Genomic DNA, 19,943 nt, shown 5'->3' with positions numbered 1-19,943 from the left:
GTTTCCCCCCACACATTTTCTCTATAAATGCCACACAGATTCACAGAAAACCTTTTAATATTTAACAGAAGAATGACATTTGATACATTTGACAGCATATAAAAATGGTATAATTAAAATTGAAAACAAGATGGCATTAAAGGAAATGTTTAAGGTTCAACGACATGAGAAAAATGTCATAATGCAACAAATAAATACTGAAACATTTTAAAGGCAATAATTTAACAATGTTGCAAGGATGTTTTAAATTAAACCTTAATGCAGATAAGGCAAGTTTCATCTTTGTTGGAACGTTTTAGTGTATTGAGTTTGAAACTATAATTTGTCCCAATATTTCTCAGGAAGAGTATATGATCGACAAGACTGTTCATATTGAACAAAAGAATTAGATGAAAGTAACCTTGCAGTTGACCAATGAATGTAAAGAAGTCCTATGAAGCTGGAATGGCACCTCCTATAGGTGGTGTTGACAGTGGTGGCAGGAGGAGAGACTTCAGCTTAACTGACATGGCTGCAATTTCAGGGTCCTGGGTTTCATACATCTTCACCAATCTGGCAAATTTGAGGACACCTGTAAGTGGAGCAGAGCCGATCATGGTGGAGCAGATCAATGTGATAAAATGTGTCATCTACCCTGTGGTACATAAGATCTATGAGTACAGTAAATATCTCCATATATATTCATATAATGAGAATGTATTCTGGAGTTTGTAAATGAGTATTTATCAATAAAGTTAAAAATAATGCTATCAATGTATGGCAGAGCTCTAGTGAATAACATGATGCATTCTGCTCTGTAGAGTTCCTGGAAGTTCAATCCGGTTGTACAATATTTACTTTTACAGAATGATGCTTTGGCTCTGAATTTAAGAATAATCTTTGTGTTAAGAGTTTACTCTGTTGCTTGGTCCAATGCTCCAATGCGTGGAGTACATCTGTATGGTGTGTATATCTGAATGGAAAATGCTGCCTTACGCTTACCCTCTCCCTCATTGTTGAAGCCATAAGCTTTGATAACCTCTTGTTGAATCTGGGTGGCCACAGGGAGCACAAGCTGCAACATCTTGCCCATGTCGTTGCAGGCACTTTCTCGAGCCTCCTCCATCCTCGCAGTGTTTTCTGGTGCCGAGAAGGCCTGGATCACCTCGCTCAGTACCACTGTGGAAGAGACAAACAAAAGATCAGTAGTTGATCTGCTTCTACAACATGTATATGCAACTGCGATGAAAGTAATTTTTGTATGAAATAGATAAAGACAGGATCTTGGAAATACAAGTAAACTGAATGTGCAAGTACAAGTGCAAACATCCCACCCATCCCAAGACAGTAAGGAACCCCATAGACACAAACGATAAGCCCGAGTAAAGATTTCAGCTTCTGTTTGAATGTAGAGGAGACAGATCTCGGGTCATCCGGCAGTTTGACATGGTGAAAGTGTCAGCAATAATGATGTGGGGCACATAAGACAGACCATAACAGCTAGAAAATGTACACTTATAAGATCATAACTGGTTTTTCTCACCTCTGGTCTGCTCAACGGTGAGGGTAGGCTGCTGTGCTGGAGCTGAGGCCATGTCTGGAGAGAGAAAGATGTACGTATGTATGAACAGGGAAGACACTAGATGGTTTGAAAGAGGACGGTTTTACTGTTTTAGACTAAATTAAATACTGAAGTAATCACGACGCAGTAATACCTCCTCCTGTGTCAGCTACCTCAGTCATAGAACCGAAGTGAGTACTTGACGATCGACAGAAAATTCATCTGTATATGTTGATTTTGATTATTTGATTTTTTTTCTGCTATACATCATTGTGAACTGAATATTTTTGGGTTTTGGACACAAAATATGCCACCTGAAGATGCCCTCATAGGCTCTTATAACTATAAATAAACATTTTGCACAATGTTCTGATCCTTTGAACAATTAATAATACAAATGCCTGTTAGCAGACCTACTTAGTTGTTTTGTATACGAGATGATACAAATCATCCTTGAAAATGCAAGAAGTGAACCTGCTGTAAGATGATTATCTTCATAGAGTTTAAGTCTCACTGAAGTTAGCAGAGCTAACTAACGTTAACTAGTCTTCCACAATGACAACATAAAGAACAGTTTGGACATTGCTTCTTCGTCCGTTAACTTTCTCCCTATCGATAGCTTTAAATGTAATACAAGACAACGTTAGCTTAGCTAAGGTTACCGACAGCTGAAACACACATACCTGAACTGATCCACTGATCAATGAAATGTAGAGTTTTGGGATTTCACCACAAATGAACAAACCTAGCTTATAGCATACCTGTGAAAAGTAGCCGGAAAACGAAGTATTTTACGACAATTGACAGCTCTTTGCGACATCACATCCTGCTTTTTGGCAGGCGCAGAAGTAAAACGTAAACAAATGCCTCGCTAAGCTAGTAGCATGATGAGATCTCACCAACATGTCGTTAAAGTCGAAGAGGAAGTGAGTGACAGTGGACGTGGTTGTATTTGACATTAAGCTTTATTGAAGCAGCGGTGAAATCCAGAGGTTTTGAGTGAGTGGTGCCAGCGTCTCTTTTGCCACGTATGTCCACCGACACGGACATAACGTCCGTGTCGATGGAGCAGAGTCAGACCTCTCCAATAAAGGTGAGATGTCACTTGTTTATGATGTGACTGACTGAATCACCTCACATTAACTTTCTGTTTAAATATTTTCTGAATTATTATGTATCACTTATTGCTGGTGTTCAATGCAGCTGGATTTTACAAATTTAAGATAAATCTGTATTTTATTTATGGGCCTACAATAGTGATACATATCCTTGCAAAGTTAAACACAGACACATGTAACTAAGGCTACAACTAATCAACCAATAATTTCATCTTGATTAATCAGTCCATTACTATATTTGGTAAGTGATGTATAATTGTTTCTATAAAATGTAAGAAAATATTGAAAATTGCCCTTACAATTACCCAAATTCCTTATTTTGTCTGACCAAAACCCAAACGTATTAACTTTAAAGTGATACAAACATAGAAAAGCAGAAATCAATTCAGTAATTTACTGTTTCAGCCCTACTTGTAACATATTTCACAAGAACCTCTTTAAATGTTAATTTATACAAGTACTCACTAGAACTAACAAATAAATTATGAAAAATATATAATGGTAAATTATAATGAATATCCAAACACGCCACTCCATGATACTCCTGGCCTGAACTTCCCTCGTATCTGTCTACAATGGTTGTAGTTTAAACAAGTTTGAAGTGAATCAAACTACAGTAGACCAGCAAGTAACAAGTCCTCCCGTCTTAACTGAACATGCCTACAGCCTCCTAACATCTCCAGCAGAGAGAGGCCTGTTTTGTGCCCAGACCCACTGTAAGCAGTATACCTGTGATGTTGAAATACTTTGAACATATTGAACCTCCTGTTGCGTCTTCTCTACAGGACCGTAGTGACTGGCTGCTGGACAGCGCTGTGGGAAGATGGCTGGCTTCAAAACAATTTGTCTTCTCAAACCTCACTTTGCTGAAAGTGCTGCTGTGGCTGGTGCTGCTCGGCCTGTTTGTTGAACTAGAGTTTGGCCTGCCCTTCTTTGTCATCTCCCTCTTCTACTGGCTCTATCAGGGACTCCGTAGCCCAGCTGCCCGCGAGCCTGGAGAACTGAGCGCTTATTCTGTCTTCAATCCAGACTGTCAGCCTCTGCTGGGCGCTCTCACTGCAGAGCAGCTGGACAGCGAGATGGGTTACAGACACTTGTTATTTGCACATTTATATTAAATAATCACATTTCTTTTGTCCTTACAAAAATGTTATTTTTCTCAGGAATATACAGGGACTTACAGTGATGATATTCATTAATAATTTTGTATTACTAATTAAATCAAGATTAGTCTGCTTCCAGGTTTATTCATGTTTCTGTTCCTTAAAGCAGTTTAATAGTGGCTTCACTTCAGGTCGTGAAAGAGGGCTATGCCACATCAAATATCTAACACTCGGTGCACAAGTTTTAATTGTTTTAATTTATAGTAATGTGGGAATGGTAGTGAGTGAACAGGGGAGAAACAGTGGCTCATCCTAAGTCATATGTGCTAAAAGACTAAAGGGCAAGCTGTTTTGAAATTTATATGGAAACAAATGCTTCTTACTTCAAATAAATGGCTTTTCAAGTTTAATAAAATATTCTGATGTATCAAGCTGTGTTGCATGTGGTCTCTAGGCCTTGATATCACAAACTACAAACACACCGATCCCATTATGTTTTAGCAGTGTTAAAACAAACAACCTAGCTTGTAGCATACCTGTGAAAAGTAGCTGGAAAACGAAGCCTTTTACGACAATTGACAGCTCTTTGCGACATCACATCCTTCTTTTTGGCAGGCGCGGAAGTAAAACGTAAACAAATGCCTCGCTAAGCTAGTAGCATGATGACATCTCACCAACATGATGTTAAAAACGAAGAGGAAGTGAGTGACAGTGGACGTGGTTGTATTTGACATTAAGCTTTATTGAAGCAGCGGTGAAATCCAGAGGTTTTGAGTGAGTGGTGCCAGCGTCTCTTTTGCCACGTACACATAGTAACGTCCGTGTCGATGGAGCAGAAGCTGGCAGAGTTCAGAGCCAGACGACAGGCTGAACATACGGTGAAAAGGGTTGACAGTGCTGGTCCGCAGTGCATAGCACAGACAGCAGCGGACACAGCTGCTCAGATTGATACAACAACCGACAGTCAACGGACTCAAGAGACAGAAAACATCAGAGCTACGAGTCAGACCTCTCCAATAAAGGTGAGATGTCACTTGTTTATGATGCGACTGACTGAATCAAGTCACAACTTTATTAACTTTCTGATTAAATGTGTTCTGAATTATTATGTATCTTTTATCGCTAGTGTTCACTGCAGCTGGATTAATAATTTAAGATAAATCTGTATTTTATTTTTGGATCTACAATAGTGAAGCAAATATCCTTACAAAGTTAAACACAGACACATGTAACTAAGGCTACAACTAATTAAACAATAATTTCATAATTGATTAATCATCCATTACTATGTATGTTAAGTGTTTATTTCTATAAAATGTAAGAAAATATTGAAAATTGCCCTTAAAATTACTCAAACCCAAATTCCTTGTTTTGTCTGACCAACACTCCAAAACCCAAACGTATTAACTTTAAAGTGATACAAACAGAGAAAAGCAGAAAATCTTCACATTTGAGAAGCTGTGAATGTGAAATCAATTCAGTAATTTACTGTTTCAGCCCTACTTGTAACATAATATTTCACAAGAACCTCTTTAAATGCTAATGTATACAAGTACTCACTAGAACTAACAAATACATTATGTAAAATAATATATAATGGTAATTATAATGAATATCCAAACACGCCACTCCATGATACTCCTGGCCTGAACTTCCCTCGTATCTGTCTACAATGGTTGTAGTTTAAACGAGTTTGAAGTGAATCAAACTACAGTAGACCAGCAAGTAACAAGTCCTCCCGTCTTAACTGAACATGCCTACAGCCTCCTAACATCTCCAGCAGAGAGAGGCCTGTTTTGTGCCCAGACCCACTGTAAGCAGTATACCTGTGATGTTGAAATACTTTGAACATATTGAACCTCCTGTTGCATCTTCTCTACAGGACCGTAGTGACTGGCTGCTGGACAGCGCTGTGGGAAGATGGCTGGCTTCAAAACAATTTGTCTTCTCAAACCTCACTTTGCTGAAAGTGCTGCTGTGGCTGGTGCTGCTCGGCCTGTTTGTTGAACTAGAGTTTGGCCTGCCCTTCTTTGTCATCTCCCTCTTCTACTGGCTCTATCAGGGACTCCGTAGCCCAGCTGCCCGCGAGCCTGGAGAACTGAGCGCTTATTCTGTCTTCAATCCAGACTGTCAGCCTCTGCTGGGCGCTCTCACTGCAGAGCAGCTGGAGGGAGAGATGGGTTACAGACCTCTGGCTAACAGATGAAGCACTTGTGATTTGCACATTTATATTAAATAATCACATTTTTTCTGTCCTTACAAAAATGTTATTTTTTTCAGGAATATACAGGGACTTACAGTGATGATGTTAATTAATATTTCTGTATTACTAATTAAATTAAGATTGGTCTGCTTCCAGGTTTATTCATGTTTCTGTTCCTTAAAGCAGTTTAATAGTGGCTTCACTTCAGGTCGTGAAAGAGGGCTATGCCACATCAAATAACTAACACTCGGTGCACGAGTTTTAATTGTTTTAATTTATAGTAATGTGGGAATGGTAGTGAGTGAACAGGGGAGAAACAGTGGCTCATCCTAAGTCATATGTGCTAAAAGACTAAAGGGCAAGCTGTTTTGAAATTTATATGGAAATGGCAAATGTTTCTTACTTCAAATAAATGGCTTTTCAAGTTTAATAAAAGATTCTGATGTATCAAGCTGTGTTGCATGTTGTCTCTAGGCCTTGATATCACAAACTACAAACACACCGATCGCACATTATGTTCTGGCAGTGTTATTAAAAAAAATCTGCGATTTAAAAAAAGTCATGTTTGATAAAATATAGAAGAAATGTTCATTCAAAACTTGCAATTAACTTATTGATAAAAGTAATGAGTGTTGAACTTAAACGAAAATCATATTATATAAAAATCTAAAGCAAATATCTCTGTCCTCCTTTTTTCCCTTGAATGAAACAACTCGGTGGACACTTGAGCCATAGTATTGCCTCCAAGCAAGTGGCTGGTACACTCATAGACTATATAGGGTGCACGACGCAAAACGTAAACAAAACCATGGCTGTTCATGACAAACTGATTTTTGTCATGAACATGGCTAGTGTACACAAAATTGAACTCTGAATAATACTTGTCCAGATAAGATAACGTTCAGAGATTGTTTACCATAACCAGCTACTAATAAAATGAGGGATCCTTATTCAATTTGCATGCAGAACAGGTTCTACTAAAAGCAGGCAATTCTACTTGCCTTTTAGTTGATGGTTTACCACAATGGTTGTATTTACCATTAACAATGTGCGATTCTATTGCTGTGTGATAACTGCTTCTTCGTTAAGTCGAGGTAGATGGATCTGCCCCAAGTTTACAAAGGGAGTAGAGTGGTATAGCCTACTTATTTCTAGCAGGTGTGGCAAAATGTCGGAGATTTGTCAGTTCCGAGTTCTCTTGAACGCAGCATATGACTATTTGTACAGAGAGAACAACGCTTACGGACAAAGCTAGAGGCTTCACTCCCATTTACTTCCGCATTTGCTGAAAAGCCGTTAGACCATTCCAAGGTAGATTTGATCGTTTCTCTGTTTAGCGAGGACCACAAAGATACGTTCAGTTTTTTGTAAAGATAATAGTTCAACTGAAGTTGACGTTCTCATTGTGCGTGTCAAAAGTATAATTAGTTAGCGTGTCTGTTATTGAATGTCATGACACGCTTGCTAGCTGCGATAGCTCACCATTTGTCTCTTGAGTGTTCTGGTAACTATCTTGGCACATCATTTTTGGCTCTTTGGTTCAAAGGTATTGCTCTTCCTGTATCAGTGTAAACTGTTTAGTGGCTTCTTCTCGGTGTTATCATCAGTAAGTATTAACTTTTCTACTGGATACGTATTAATATTGTTGGATTAATATCTCGGGTTTTACTAGCTATCAACACTACCATGTTAGCTAAATAGCCAGAAGTTTGCTGCTTATTCTGACTGGTTTACGAGCTAATTTTACTTAGCGCTAGCTATCCTAATTGCTCTGAAATAGATGTAAATCAAACACAGACGTTGTATATAAAAGCAGAACATACTAGCTCATAACAAATGTAATTTTGTTGCATGATCAGGTGAATACAGTCGTTTCCACTTGCTGTTAATTGTCCACTCTCTGTAAGATATCCACTTAAAAGGAAGATTTTTACATTTTATGACAAATTGCAAGAGGGGCTAAAGATCAATTTTTTTGAGGATGTCCTGATCATTTTGGACATAGTGTATGGTCATTATCTCAATTGTATTATTAATCATAAAGGCTGTAGATGTACCTTAGTTGTTGGTCATGATTTTTGAATGTGTCTGCTCTGTCTATCAGCAATGTCTGGAAGTCCTGCTGTGCTCATGCGGCTGGTGGCCTCTGCCCACACTGTGGCTGAAAAGGCCGGGGCCATTGTGAGGAAGGTCCTTCAGAGTGGAGAACTTGGCATTGTGGAAAAGGTGGGATCAATATATTTTTGGTATTTAAATCAGAGCAAGTATAGCGTGTCCCAGATGGGCACATTTGCTGTGGAAATCTTGGGCCATTTATAATGCAGGGCACGGACTGAGATGAATTGTTTTAACCTTTTTTGATTCCTGTATCCGTGCACAGACTGGAGCTAATGATCTGCAGACACTGGCAGACAGACTAGCACAGCAGAGCATTTGTGCATCACTGTCCAGACGATTCCCTAAAATCACCATCATTGGAGAGGAGGTGAGGAGATGGCATATTTGTTTAGTGTATTGGTTATATGAGGTCCATGGACACCCAACCATGCAAGGGTATTTCAGTATTTAAGCTTTATAGGAGAGTGAAAGACGGATTATCGTGTATGACTTGTTTATTAGGACCTCCCAGCTGAGGAGATAAAGGAAGATCTCATTGAGAGTGGCTTCTCAGAGGAAATCCTTCAGAAGACATGTCCAGAAGAATATAGAAGTCTCAAGGAGGAGGAGGTAACCGCCAATAAAATCAGTAATAAAAGCAATATTTTCAATTTAAGTTATTAGGTTAAGAAATATAATAAGATTGTATTATAATTGTTAAAAAGAGGTGCAGTACAGTTGTATTATTACACACATGAACGTCTGAGTGTTTCTTTCTTAATCTCAGCTAGTTGTGTGGGTTGATCCTCTCGATGGCACAAAGGAATATACTGAAGGTAGGCTCTCCAAATGTACTTCTTAAAAAAGTGTGTGTGTGTGTGTGTGTGTGTGTGTGTGTGTGTGTGTGTGTGTGTGTGTGTGTGTGTGTGAATTGCAAATTCTGCAATGTGGGCTGAGACATTCTGTGAGTTATCCAGTTCTTGGTCCTGAAACTCCCTGAACAAATACTTTTAGCACTAAAATGGCTCCACCAGCTTGTATGAAAGGCTTTCGAGGAGACATGCAGTCGCTACATGTACCACATTCTGGCTTTGCAGTGTGTTGCCACTCTAATCAACCAAACACTGCACCCTGTGCAACCTTGTCTATTAATCATGCATCTTTAAAGTCAGCAGTAGCAATAATTTGTTAGATGTTAAAAGCACAGCTGTGTGTATCCCTGCTTCTGCTGTCTATCCGTTTCTCTTTCACTCTGTCGCTCTCTCTGCTGACCCCAGCGTCAAGGTGTCTCCATCACCAAACTGAGGCCCAGATACCAACCAAAGGGTCGGACACCTCTCAGCCTTACAGCACAGCTCTTTGTATGTAAAACTGATAGGAAGATTATCCCTGGCAGTGTATAATATACATTGTTCTCCACAAACAAGGACGCTTCACTATAACTTACTATCCTTTCCTTTCTGTCCAGCATGTCATTTTCATAATGACACGTATATGTAACTGACCACATCCAAATATATGCTTATGATTTAAAATGCATTCAAATTGGTGGCTTTTCGCTAACATCCTGCTATTGATTGAAGGGCTCCTGGATAATGTAACGGTGCTTATTGGTATTGCATATGGAGGCAGAGCAATTGTAGGTGTCATCAACCAGCCTTTCTACAACTACGAGGTACAGACCAAACTACACGATCATGTAGCCGTGTCCTAACAGTTGTAACTCTGGTTAATTCAAAGTTTCCTTGTCAGCTTGGAACAGGAGCAGCTTTAGGAAGAACCATGTGGGGAATGCCGGGACTGGGTGCCTTTGGATTTCAGCTGCGGGAAGTTCCAGGTGACAGACGCATTGTCACCACCACACGTTCGCACAGCAACAAGCTGGTAACGGACTGTGTAGACGCCATGGAGCCTCATGAGGTTGTACGAGTTGGTGGTGCTGGGAACAAGGTGAGGTGGATGTAGAGCAAGCCGAGTCATGTTTCTGACCCTGATCTGAAATTATTTCAAGCCTTTACTATTCCTAACATCTGCCATCAAAGGAATGTCTTTTTAAGATCAGTAAAAAGCAGGGTCCTGTGTTTTGTAACTAAGCATCATCTTGTGACATTAATCAATGCGGCATAATTGCTCCCAAATGAGACGTACACAAAATAAAATGGCTGCCAGATACTGCCAATCTTCTCCTCTACGGCCTCTTCGTGTTTTTTAGTAACCACAAATATTGTAGAGTGGTTGCGCGCATCCAAAAATCATTATAGGCAGGCGCTTGAACAAAACTAGATGGCAATGAAAATATAAAGGTCTGCACGCTGTAGCTTCCTTTAAGTGCAATTTACTAGCAAAGCCACAAAGTGACGTTTCGAGCTAATGCTACTTTTAGTAACCATAGCATCTTTCTGCTTCAAAATCGGTCTGATGATGGTGTGAAATTACACCTTTAGGCATTTGAAAAGAACAGCTCTTCCTGCGCATCATTGTTATTCCCTCGGTGACAGCAACATTGATAAATATGCTGTCAAAAGTTAGACTAACACAAAGCATGTAAACCATCCAACTTGGTCTTTTTGACATGACTTATCCATTGATAGAACATCTGTTCTTCTCGCTGACCAAGAACTATGCTGCAAATGTTAAATGCTTACTGTAGCTAGAGGCCTTAGTTTTGTCATTAACTCCCAAACAGTTAACCAAAGTTGGCTGGTAGCCTGGCGACTCATGACCAGAATTAAGATGTTTTATAGCTATTACACTAGTACATATGTAAAAGAGCCTGGTGATGTTTAATTAAAGAGTGTCTGTTCATCAAATAATCTCTCTGCAGATAATCCAGCTTGTTGAAGGAAAGGCTTCTGCTTATGTCTTCGCCAGCCCAGGGTGCAAGAAGTGGGACACCTGTGCTCCTGAAGCCATTCTGCATGCTGTTGGAGGTAAAAACCATCAATTCTGTAGCAGCAGAGGATGTTTTTAAACCAAAGTAGTTTGTAGACCTGCACCTTTTTAGGGTACAATTCAAGCATTACATTTTACAAAATGCATAGTTTACTAGTCCTTTGAATTACTGCTTAAAATGTTTATTTTCCCTTTTCTGTTCCTTTTCCTTGTGCAGGTAAACTGACTGACATGCATGGCAATGCATACTGCTACGATGCTAACGTCAAGCACATGAATTCGGCCGGCGTTCTTGCAACACTACGAAACCACGAGTACTATGTTAGCAGAGTACCACAGTCAGTGCTGCAGGCCCTCAAGTCAGAATGATGTCTGTCTTCATCAGAAATCGCACTAATAACAAGACGATATTCACAATGCACACAATCATTCAGAGATTTAACACTAATAATCTATCCACGCATGCAAGAACCTTCCTCTATATGTCTATATGTCATCAAGTCAAATAGGGTTGGACTACATGCAATTCATCAGCAGGTCTGCTTCATGGCGATATTGATGATGAAATGCCTTGAATTGCCAAGTATTTATTTTACTGGTTTAGTCAAAACACATTCACATCTTGAATCTTGAAGATAAATATTCATTCATCTTAACAAATTGTGTATTTTAACAGAAACCTGCCTTGATTTTAACAGATGATGCTGTAAATAAGTGAGTCTTTTCTTCACATGTAATCAGTGGGACTTCTATGAATGTTAAACTGACCTGATTAACAATTTATTTTTGCACAGTCATGTGAATTTGTAAAATGTAATTGTTCCAATTAATTTGCCTTAATAAATACATTGAAAGGCTCCATGGTAATACTTTCAATGTCGTCCTTAAAGGGAAACTTGTTGCCGCCCAGAGCTCCCTGCTTATGACATTGCAACAATACAAAGTCGATACAAATCAGTTGAAAATCACCAAAGTTTGAGAAACTTGCTGACCACACTGGTCCCAAAGGTGAAGGACACTCTGACATGATGGTTCTTTTGTCATACATACTGTGACTTTTTATATGACATTTTTTATGACCTACTTTATTAATGGATATTATACTATACACACTATACAATTACATTTTATTTATATTTTTTTGACATGCTATACTATGACCGTTTTCGACTTTTTTCGACATGCTATACTATGACCGTTTTTGACTTTTTTCAACATGCTATACTATGACTGTTTTCGACATGCTATACTATGACTGTTTTTGACTTTTTCGACATGCTATACTATGACCGTTTATGACTTTTTTTCGACATGCTATACTATGACCATTTATGACTTTTTTCGACATGCTATACTATGATTGTTTTTGACTTTTTTCGACATGCTATACTATGACCGTTTTCGACATGCTATACTATGACTGTTTTCGACTTTTTCGACATGCTATACTATGACTGTTTTTGACTTTTTCGACATGCTATACTATGACCGTTTGACTTTTTTCGACATGCTATACTATGACCGTTTTTGACTTTCTCGACATGCTATACTATGACTGTTTTCGACATGCTATACTATGACAGTTTTCGACTTTTTCGACATGCTATACTATGACCGTTTTTGACCTTTTTCGACATGCTATACTATGACCGTTTTTGACCTTTTTCGACATGCTATACTATGACTTTTTTCGACATGCTATACTATGACTGTTTTCGACTTTTTCGACATGCTATACTATGACTTTTTTCGACATGCTATACTATGACTGTTTTTGACTTTTTTCGACATGCTATACTATGACTGTTTTTGACTTTTTTCGACATGCTATACTATGACCGTTTATGACTTTCTCGACATGCTATACTATGACTGCTTTTGACTTTTTTTGACACGCTATACTATGACCGTTTTCGACTTTTTTCGACATGCTATACTATGACCGTTTTTGACTTTCTCGACATGCTATACTATGAATGTTTTTGACTTTTTTTGACATGCTATACTATGACCGTTTTCGACTTTTTTCGACATACTATACTGTGACATTTTTTGACAAACAGACTTAATGACATTTCGACCACTATTCAACTACTTTTTTGACATAATGTACTGACCTTTTGCTAAAGATTTTTGGCAGACTTTTCTATGACAATTTCTTTGACACAATTCTGTTACTTTTAAAATGTTTTGTTAGGCATGTTATACAAGGACTATTCCATTCTACACTGACTTTTTATGCCATTTTTTTGACATACTATACTATGACTTTATTTCTAACATTATACTATGACTTGTTATTCGTCTATTTTGACTTTTTAAAATAATACACTGACTTCTTTCGTCAAATAAGACATTTTTTACGACATACTAAACTGTGGTATTTTTGTGATATACATCTGCCTTCATTGGACATCGTTAACTACCATTGTTTGTGTTACTCAGAACTCAAAGAGAAACAGAGAGCAGGCTCAACACCTTTTATTTCACTCGTTTCAAACAAACTCGTACAAATCTCAAAACGTCTTAACATACTGTTTAACTTGAAGACCAATAAATTTACAAAGCAAAGGCAAGATTTAAATAAATAAAAAATACGTTGGTTCAGTTAAGGAGTTGGAAATATATAACCAATATAACTAGCCAACAATAATCAAAAAACCATCGTCTTGCCTTGATGAGTTTGACCTCTTTACAATGTCATGCAATGAAGTAGGCCTGTCACGATAATTCCGTTAACAACGTATACAACAGATGGACAGAACCTCAATAATCTTTACGGCGTCAACATATCGTATGATTAATTGACATGACCTCAATCATTTCTGCTGACCTCAATATTTATGTTACATGCATGTTTGTTTACAGAAGAATGTGATCAGCATTTTAGCAAACATGCCAGAATAAACAGCAGGGCTTTCCATTACAACACTTGTACATTGTGTGAATCACTGCTCTTAGAAAGGGTGTACTTGCATTATTACGCTGTTAAATTATCATTATATGAATGGCAACAAAGTATCTTGTAATAAAAATACAATAATATTGATATAATAGGCAAACTCAATTATTTCTGGGGAAATATAACGTCCAACTTAAGTTATCGTGACAGGCCTAACTAGAAGTGCAACAATGTTCAGTGATCGAGAGGTCAACATCTACTGCTGTTAAGATGAATGTACTGACACTGATTCAAAATCCTGTACTCTACCTCAGTTTCTGCTGTGGTTTTCATTTGTCTAGATTTTCACAATAATGTATTTTATATCATCAAAATGTTTGGATATTATTGGTATCTCTTTGAAGAAAAAAACATTCATAAGTCAAAGTCACAGCAATCTCCAACTTGCAATTCTTCAGGAAAAATTTACATTTGGGAAATTATGTTCAATTGTGTTCTTGCCGAAAGTTAATGTAGATGAGAAGATCAATGCTTCATCTTTGTTCTTCAAGTTTGTTTACTCCGTACCAAAAAGGTGGATGAAACAAACACCGTGCTGCTGGAAGGTGGAGGTTGTTTCAGTTAACGGAGCCAGAATAACGTTTTCTCCTGTTTCCAGTCTTTGTGCTAAGCTAAGTTAGCCAGCAGCTGATGTCAGTTTCATATTTGACAGAAAGGAGAGTGGTATAAACTTCCTTATCTAACTTTTTATAAGAAAGCATATTTCCCAAAATATAAATCTATTCCATTAAGCAGTGTAGCACTTCATCCAGCATAGAAGTGGGCGATGGCAGTAGGGCGAGAAACAATTAGCCCTGTTGTCAGTGAGAATTTATGGTTTTACATTGGCTAGAGCAAAGAACCCATCTCAACCTCACAAGCGTGCATGCATTCACAAAATCACTATGGAAATTGTTAATGTGAAGGAAGAGAAGCATCTATTCTTAACATCTTGCCCATTCCACAAGAGTTTGGTTTAAATATTGCTGAATGGAGTGAGTAGCAGGGCTGAGTTAATGCAGACCATGGCATCAAATAAGAAATTGAAAAACACATGTTCATAAAAATACCCACAGAACAAGCAAAAGACACTCCTGGAGCTTTTTTTTTTTTTTTTTTCTTTAACACATGAACAAGCTGATAGAAGGCTGGAGTGTTTGAGGCAGCCTGCAGGGACGTTGGCCAGTGATCGACCGGGGAAGAAGCAGGAGAGTCAGGGCCAGCCGCTCACCTCTTTTTTGGTGCCTGAGCGGTGCGAGGCGGGGTGACAGGGCGTCCTGTATTAACCCCTCCATACTGGTATTTCGCTTTTTTTTCTGACGGCTTCAGGATCTGAAAGAAAGGACGATGGTCCTGATGAATACATTTTAAAGTCCACAAATCAGCGTTTATGTTACGGTATAACAAACGAAGGGTTCTCTACCTGAAAGGAGCACATAAGGGACTCGTCCACACTCATCATCCCACCTGCGTTGTCAAACTCCCCGCAGTAGTTGGGGGCAGAGAACAGCGTTACCAGCTGTCGCTTGGCAAAGAACTCATAACCGTCTTCAACAACCTGTAAGGTAGCAGAATTATAGCTGACAATTATCTATCACTGAAGATATGTTTTAAGCAAACTTCTTAAGCAAAATTGCCCTACAATTAGGGTTGAACTACATGCAATACATCAGCTAGTCTGCTTCATGGCAACATAAGAGATGAAATACCTTCTGTATGTGACCATCTGGTTATTGTATCATAAATATTCATTCATTTTTTACACAGTGTATTTTATCAGAAAACTGTAACAATGTTTCCCATTGATTACCTAAACCATGGTTGCCCACCAAACTCTAGATAAATGTAGAGTAAAAAAGGACAATATTTTCCCCTGAGGTGTAGTGGACGAGAAGTACAGTATTTAAGTAGCCTAAATGTACTTCGTTACATTCCAACACTGCTAAAACAAGAGCTGAGGGTCCATTGTTCATTTTTGCATACCAACCACACGGCAACAATACACAACCAGTTGAAAATCTGCAAAATTTTCTTAATCTTAATAAGAAAGAAGCACAAGAGTTACTTGATGTGCTCGGCAGATGAGGTCCAGGTCGTGACGGTTGAGAAACTTGCTGACCACATCGGCGCCGAACGTGAAGGAAACTCCCCGATCGTTCTCCCCCCAGCCCTGGACGTCTTTGTCTGGATCCGACCACAGCAGGTCACACAGCAACCCTGACACAAACAACAGCAAAGTCAAGCAGTCAATCACTGTGAGTTATCAGTCAATCACATATTACATTTTCATTTTATTAAATATATCAATACATCATTTTCTTTATGACACACGATACTAATTAATGTTTAGATTATCAAATTATAGGAATACTTTTTTATAACATACTATACCGAGACTTTTATATGACATAATATAAAATGTATGTTTCATACATTGCTAACTGCTTATAGTGATCAACTTCTTCCAATTTACCTATAATTATCTATTCGTCCACTTTTAGTGTTCATTTTGGGCCTTTTCATACACGACAACATATGGAAAAACATTGTAAAACTATGGTAGGCTAACGTTTATTCAATTTCTGCTGCGTGCACATTGAAATTATGATGAGAAACAAAGTTATTTTGTCTCAGTAAAAAACAAATGTGCATGAGGAACGCACCTGTGGTTAAAACTTGCTTATGGCATACTATACTATAATAATTTAATATTAAACTGTATTAATATTTTGTATGACATACTATGCATTGATTTATTATTTCATGACATACTATACTGAGCCTTTTTATGACTATATAGATATAGATATATATAGACAAAATCTGAATTACCAGCTGTAATAGTTAAGGTCTAGAAAAAGGTTATTTTAGCCAAAACTAATAGCATAATTAATGAATCTAAAGTGGCACATCAGCATTACATTTTTAACACAAATTATAAAGCAGTTAATGAACACAATCAGCAATCTATCATAATAGAGCAGTGCAGACATATATAGAAACATCTGCGGCTTGTGAAAGTTGCAATCAGCTCAACAAGATATTGTCCTCTTATAGTTCAGCAACACAAACACAACCGACCTGTGTCTGGGACATCGGTGGGTCTCATAATGCGCCGAATTTGTTCCATGGACTGTAGATCAGGTGAGAGCCCTGAGGACAACAGAGAATTGTAATACAAACAACACACACTACAGACAATCCTGTGAATCAGTGAAAAGATCCCTTTTTTTCATCGTTAAGCAAAATGGAAATGATGACTTACGGGTATTGTACTGATGAGACAAAAATGGGATTTAAAAAAAAAAAGTTACATTCTCAATAGCACACAATGAATGATTCATCACAATTAAAACCTGTGGTTACATTACATATATTCTAGATTAAATAACGATACAAGCCTATATTTTAAACCCATGTACAGGTACACTTTGATTTCAGGGAGAAGTGGATTATCCACATTATTCAGTGGCTGCTACATAACACACGCGCTTCACAAACCTCCATGGCAGCAGAAAATCTTCTCATCAATAATCGCAGCAATGGGCAGACAATTAAAACAGTCTGTGAAGGTCTTCCAGAGCTTTATGTTGAACCTGCGCTTGCCTGAGGAAAAAATTAAGAAAAGTGGCAGAAAAAAAAAAAGACTTAACTAATAATACTGTATTTTCTACATTCAGATTTGATATTTCTTCTTCTGAGTTTTTGCAGTAGTCCAACTCACAATTAGGACTGTGAACAGTATGCACATGTAGCATAACAAACGGGTGCGTTTTCCAACTTACACTCATCATAGAAGCCGTAGATGCGATTGATGGAGGCACACTCGTGGTTCCCCCTGAGCAAGAAAAAGTTTTCTGGGTATTTGATCTTGTAGGCGAGCAGCAGGCAGATGGTCTCCAGTGACTGCTTCCCCCTGTCCACGTAGTCCCCCAAGAACAGATAGTTGGCCTCAGGTGGGAAACCTCCATACTCAAATAGCCTCAGCAAGTCTGTGTACTGTCCATGGATATCACCTGGAAGGATATGTTCATCAATATCCCATGTAACATTACAATCTCAATCAATTATGTGAAATTAATGAACAGTATAGATAAAGTTTTTGAATAACTGTGTGTGTCTTATCCTGGTGAAAATCGCAGGGCTTAAGGAATAATGTAGAGTTGCCAAGGTTGCCTCTAACTATCAACATGTGTTTTCTCATCACCCTGCACTGGAATATAGGTACATTTTTAAAAAGGTGATAGGTGCCATTCTCACCGCAGATTTTGAGTGGAGCCTCCAGTTCTAGCAGGATCGGCTGACTGAGGAAAATCTCTCTGGACTTGATGCAGAGCCCCCTCACCTCAGCCTCTGTCATCTGTACCACCTTCCCTGGACGGCATCCTCGCACTGCAAGACAAAAGAGTTCAACATCGGCTGATTCTCTAACAGGAGTGAGTAAGTATTTGACACTAGACATTAAGCATTAAGTAACCTGCCACAGTGAGCAGAACTAATATGCATCATATTCAACATCATGGCAAGGGGACAGGTAACTACATTTTCAAATTGTAGGCTAAATCATTATTCTGACCACAAAAAATATCAGTGCATTCAAATGAAATTCAAGACCGCTTTATAGCTATAAAATCTCATAAATTACCAGCATTTTTTTAAACGAACAAAGACTTAGATTTAGTTGTTATCTACTGATAGTCCATTAGTACTTTGAGAGTGATACCATATTCCAGTCAAGACAAGTTGTTATGAACTGGCAAGTATAGATATGAAGTGAGTGAATGAGGGCAGTGTGGTCCAAGCAGGAAGAAAAGTCTAGAGTGGAGTTTTCATAAATTTGGTTTGATTAAATTATACATTTGCTGTGATCATAATAGTGTTCATCAGCAAATTTTTATTTATCCTTTATTTCCAGACCAACCATGCAGAATGCGACTTTGTTTCATTTGCCTCCCACAAAAAGAAAATACATGTTTCGTCGTTTTAATATGTGGTTTGGGAACAAACTTTAGAAACTGACGAAACTCGCCGGATATAGTTGATGAATGTAAAACAGTAGCTAGTTATGCAGGTTTAGGTTTCCTTCGTAAGGGGGCGTGTCCTGGGTGGTAGCCGAAGTGCTAGCAACATGCCTAGCCAAGCAGAACAGTTAGTAATGTAGCTTAGCAATCACAGAATCCCACGGTTCTCTCTCTCTTCCCATTACATCCCGTCCGTGGCGATAAAACAGTCACCTGCCATAACTCTGCTAACGTTAGTCAGCTAGCTAGTTTAGCCTTTACACCGTTAATTTGTATCACTAGCATAGATAGCTAGTTAGCTCTCTAGCTGGCTATTTGTTACGCCACTCTCCCTTTTTTAAGCACTGTGCCACGACTAACGTTGATTAACAGTCCAACATTAGCGAATAGATAGCTACAGGGGACTGTGACACCATGCTAACGTTTACTAAAGTTTACGTTTCTCCAGCAGCAGAGAGCTTTTAACGCAAAGGTTAACGTTAGCTGCTGAACGATAGCAGAGAACGCGAGATGCTAACGTGTTTATAACATGTTGTGAAGTTACTAGTTACAAACAACAACGTACAATTCAGTCATTTTCTCGATGAAAAATACAGGAAGAAATGTTATCACGTAGCTACAGTACCTTCCAGTAGTCGAGATATGAGGCTGTCAACGTTCAATTCGCTTTCCGCCATGTTTCTGATACTCACAGAGGTAGGACAGCGGGCAAAATAGCCCTGAATACTGACTTGTAGGCTCAAGAGAGCTTTAGCCTACCCAGGCATGCACACAGACGCACACGTTTCAAGCAGTGGTGGTATAAGTACACTTACTCTAGTACTGCACTGAAGTACAATCTCGAGGTATTTGAGTTTGTTTAATATACAGAAAAAAGTGAAAACAAACAAACAAATAAAATGACACTAAAGTGGCTTTTAAAAAGACTCCACTTTGTGTTTCAATATTGAATCCTAGTCAGTTTTCCACATAGTATACTCAACAATCATGAGAAAGGATATGCACAACAAACAAAAACATAGTAATAT

The 19,943-nt window shown here is 38.4% G+C and overlaps 4 protein-coding genes and 1 pseudogene across 5 annotated transcripts; 3 read left to right on the top strand and 2 right to left on the bottom strand.

The window, feature by feature from the left end:
- Nucleotides 1-39: 39 nt before the first annotated feature.
- grcc10 (gene rich cluster, C10 gene) lies at nucleotides 40-2,600 on the bottom strand. 2 transcript variants are annotated; one of them, XM_031861678.1, is made up of 5 exons: nucleotides 2,440-2,598; nucleotides 2,224-2,301; nucleotides 1,523-1,576; nucleotides 982-1,158; nucleotides 40-571 (listed from the first exon to the last, which is right to left on the bottom strand). In XM_031861678.1, exons 3-5 carry the CDS (start codon nucleotides 1,572-1,574, stop codon nucleotides 432-434), a joined length of 369 nt encoding a protein of 122 aa, XP_031717538.1. In that variant the 5' UTR covers nucleotides 1,575-1,576; nucleotides 2,224-2,301; nucleotides 2,440-2,598; the 3' UTR covers nucleotides 40-431. The 2 variants fall into 2 exon arrangements, with proteins under 2 accessions (XP_031717538.1, XP_031717539.1); XM_031861679.1 differs by lacking the exon at nucleotides 2,224-2,301 and having other exon boundaries at nucleotides 2,302-2,600.
- Nucleotides 2,374-4,220, top strand: LOC116391260 (SAYSvFN domain-containing protein 1-like). Its single transcript, XM_031861677.1, has 2 exons — nucleotides 2,374-2,633; nucleotides 3,444-4,220. The coding sequence occupies exons 1-2, from the start codon at nucleotides 2,571-2,573 to the stop codon at nucleotides 3,774-3,776; spliced, it is 396 nt and encodes a 131-aa protein (XP_031717537.1). The 5' UTR covers nucleotides 2,374-2,570; the 3' UTR covers nucleotides 3,777-4,220.
- Nucleotides 4,221-4,396: 176 nt separating this feature from the next.
- saysd1 (SAYSVFN motif domain containing 1) lies at nucleotides 4,397-6,766 on the top strand. Its single transcript, XM_031861676.1, has 2 exons — nucleotides 4,397-4,783; nucleotides 5,644-6,766. The coding sequence occupies exons 1-2, from the start codon at nucleotides 4,589-4,591 to the stop codon at nucleotides 5,965-5,967; spliced, it is 519 nt and encodes a 172-aa protein (XP_031717536.1). The 5' UTR covers nucleotides 4,397-4,588; the 3' UTR covers nucleotides 5,968-6,766.
- A 453-nt stretch (nucleotides 6,767-7,219) lies between these two features.
- Nucleotides 7,220-12,054, top strand: bpnt1 (bisphosphate nucleotidase 1). The gene is made up of 10 exons (XM_031861414.1): nucleotides 7,220-7,275; nucleotides 7,511-7,570; nucleotides 8,069-8,190; nucleotides 8,345-8,449; nucleotides 8,584-8,691; nucleotides 8,849-8,897; nucleotides 9,645-9,736; nucleotides 9,814-10,011; nucleotides 10,886-10,991; nucleotides 11,171-12,054. The coding sequence occupies exons 3-10, from the start codon at nucleotides 8,071-8,073 to the stop codon at nucleotides 11,320-11,322; spliced, it is 930 nt and encodes a 309-aa protein (XP_031717274.1). The 5' UTR covers nucleotides 7,220-7,275; nucleotides 7,511-7,570; nucleotides 8,069-8,070; the 3' UTR covers nucleotides 11,323-12,054.
- A 1,365-nt stretch (nucleotides 12,055-13,419) lies between these two features.
- On the bottom strand, nucleotides 13,420-19,682 carry LOC116391295 (serine/threonine-protein phosphatase PP1-beta catalytic subunit-like; annotated as a pseudogene).
- Between the last annotated feature and the right edge of the window lie 261 nt (nucleotides 19,683-19,943).

The sequence above is a fragment of the Anarrhichthys ocellatus genome, unplaced genomic scaffold (assembly GCF_004355925.1).
Source record: "Anarrhichthys ocellatus isolate YVR2014 unplaced genomic scaffold, GSC_Weel_1.0 scaffold25, whole genome shotgun sequence".
Classification (NCBI taxonomy): domain Eukaryota; kingdom Metazoa; phylum Chordata; class Actinopteri; order Perciformes; family Anarhichadidae; genus Anarrhichthys; species Anarrhichthys ocellatus.
This window is presented reverse-complemented; position numbering and strand designations above follow the sequence as displayed.